Source organism: Triticum aestivum, chromosome 3A, assembly GCF_018294505.1.
Source record: "Triticum aestivum cultivar Chinese Spring chromosome 3A, IWGSC CS RefSeq v2.1, whole genome shotgun sequence".
Lineage (NCBI taxonomy): Eukaryota > Viridiplantae > Streptophyta > Magnoliopsida > Poales > Poaceae > Triticum > Triticum aestivum.
This window is the reverse complement of record NC_057800.1, coordinates 693,223,451-693,225,812: the sequence shown is the minus strand read 5'-3', so window position 1 is coordinate 693,225,812 and position 2,362 is coordinate 693,223,451. Positions and strand designations below refer to the sequence as shown.

General features: G+C 50.0%; 1 protein-coding gene across 1 annotated transcript; it reads left to right on the top strand.

Annotated features, from left to right (window-relative positions):
- Nucleotides 1–417: 417 nt before the first annotated feature.
- Nucleotides 418–2,136, top strand: LOC123059178 (aspartic proteinase nepenthesin-1). The gene is made up of 2 exons (XM_044481805.1): nucleotides 418–1,073; nucleotides 1,452–2,136. The coding sequence occupies exons 1-2, from the start codon at nucleotides 418–420 to the stop codon at nucleotides 2,134–2,136; spliced, it is 1,341 nt and encodes a 446-aa protein (XP_044337740.1).
- Nucleotides 2,137–2,362: the final 226 nt, after the last annotated feature.

The window sequence follows — 2,362 nt, the reverse complement described above, 5'->3', positions numbered from 1 at the left end:
ATTTTGGACGCAATCGTCTGATGGCAGTTATATATACCGGCTATTTTTCCACCAGGGTGGCTAGCACATTTTACACTTCAAATAGATGTGTAATAAAATCCGGTTGTGTGCATCACTTCGTTGCAGAGGCCGGGATGCCCACCTTTCATAAGAAACCTGTAAAATTCGAAATTTCGCTACTTAATGCTTCAGTTTTCATTCATGCTTATATTATTTAAAGACTACGAGGACGGGCACATGCATTATTGGTTTAGAAACCGTCAAAAGAACAAACCCCTTGCAACCTCTGCTTTATAAGAACTTCCCGTATGCTTCATATACGCAACCATGCACGCTAGCATTCTCAATCTGTTTTTCTCTGGTGTGTTGGTTAGACAAACTTAAGTTAACGCTAGCATTTTCAGTCGCGTGACCACTATGGATCGGCCAGCAGCAAGAAGAGCTAGAGGTGCGGTCGCCATGACGGTGCTGCTGCTCCTGCTCCTGCCGGGGCCTGCCTCGTCTCTGGCGGGGGCGGCGGTTGGGGTAATCGTCCGCTCGCCTTTCATGAAAAGGATCGCGAGCATCATCGTCAAGGAGGTAGCAAGCGCGGGCGCGTCCGCTCTGACGAAGGCCCTCCGCAGCTCCAACAAGGCCGGCCAGCTGGGCTCCGATGCCGCGGACGACGCCGGCATCATACTCTACAACGTCTCCGTCGGACAACAGACCTTCTCCGGCGTGGTCGACATCTTCAACGACTTTTTCTGGGTGCAGTGCCCGCCCGCTCCGGCGCAAGTGCTCTCCGCAGTCCCCTGCATCAGCGACACGTGCTCCAGCGTGCTCAGGAAGACCACTAACAACGACTGCGTCGACACAACGAGCAGCTGCCTGTACGCGTACGGGTCACTCGACGATGGCAGCTACAGCACCGGCTACCTCGGCTATGAGAAGTTCACCTTCGGTGCTGGGACCGGGACGTCGCCCGTCTCCGGGAGCGTGGTGTTTGGCTGCAGCACCCAGAATACGGTGAAGGACGGCGCCATTGGGTTCAGCAAGGGCCCCCTCTCCATCCTGTCACAGCTACACATCACCAGGTTCGGATTCTATGTTAAGAGAGAGAAAAAACTATCAACGTCATCATTATTATGTGACATTATATATGTTATAAGATATATAAGAGAGAAACAAAAAACTAACAAAATCATTCAAGATGTTGATATATACTATTGATAAAACTTGGTCAAACTTTATAAAAGTTTTTGAAATAAAGGTTGTCACTACAAGAGCTTCAATCCAGTTAGTAATGTAAAAACGCTCTTATATTATAGGGCGTGTCTAGAGCATATCTAGATGACATAGGACTTAGATGTGCAATACTTATTGCACATCTAAATGTGCTTTAGCAAAACTGTATATTATATTATGGGACCGAGTGGGTAATTTTGAATCATGACTTGTGCATGCATCTGCAGGTTCTCCTACTTCCTGACACCCGACGACTCCAAGAGCTCGAGCTCCACCAGCGTGGTCCTGCTGGGCGACCAAGCCGTGCCGCAGACTAAACGTAGCCGCTCCACACCATTGCTAAAGAGTAACGTGTACCAGGACTTGTACTACGTTAAGCTCACCGGAATAAAGGTTGACGGTGAGTCGCTAAAAGGCATCCCGGACCGAGCGTTCGACTTCGCGGCGGATGGCAAGTCCGGTGGGGTGGCCCTGAGCACCACCATCGCCCTCACCTGGCTCCAGAGTGACGCCTACTATGCCGTGAAGCAAGCGCTAATGAGCAAGATAGACTCACCGGCCGTGAAAAGCAACAATGAGTTGGACCTGTGCTACGACACCAACTCTGTGGCCAAGCTCAAGTTCCCCAAGATAACTCTGGTATTTGATGGAGTGGACTCACCCGGGATGGACCTCACAACGGTGCACTACTTCTACAAGGACACCAACACCGGGTTCCAGTGCCTCACCATGCTGCCGATGCCCAAGGATTATCCTTTAGGCTCCATCCTAGGTAGCATGCTGCAGGCGGGCACCAACATGATCTACGACATCGGTGCCCGGCAGCTGACCTTCGAGAAGGCGGCGGCGGCGGCCCCACAGGTGCCACTCATGGCGATAGTCTCTCTCCTTGCGTGGGTGCTCCTCTTCTAGCTAGATAGTGTGTCAGCGATCAATCCTCCTGATTTAAATACTACCAGTGTTCGGTCCCTTAGCTAGTACAAAACTTTTAAGGTTGTGTTGACATAAAATATGCAGATATATAGTCTGCCTTAGGCCATGATAGTAAGACTAGCTGCGGTGTTTACGTATGGTTAAATAAGGACATAATGAATTCAAATGTCCATGTAAGATGCTTGCGTCGAGATATGAGAATATA

What these genes read in the sequence shown, in the direction of transcription:
- LOC123059178 (XM_044481805.1), top strand. Translation starts at nt 418, where the DNA reads ATGGATCGGCCAGCAGCAAGAAGAGCTAGAGGTGCGGTCGCCATGACG. An exon ending in TCACAGCTACACATCACCAG is followed by an intron (nt 1,074 to 1,451) that starts GTTCGGATTCTA and finishes ATGCATCTGCAG; the next exon opens with GTTCTCCTACTTCCTGACAC.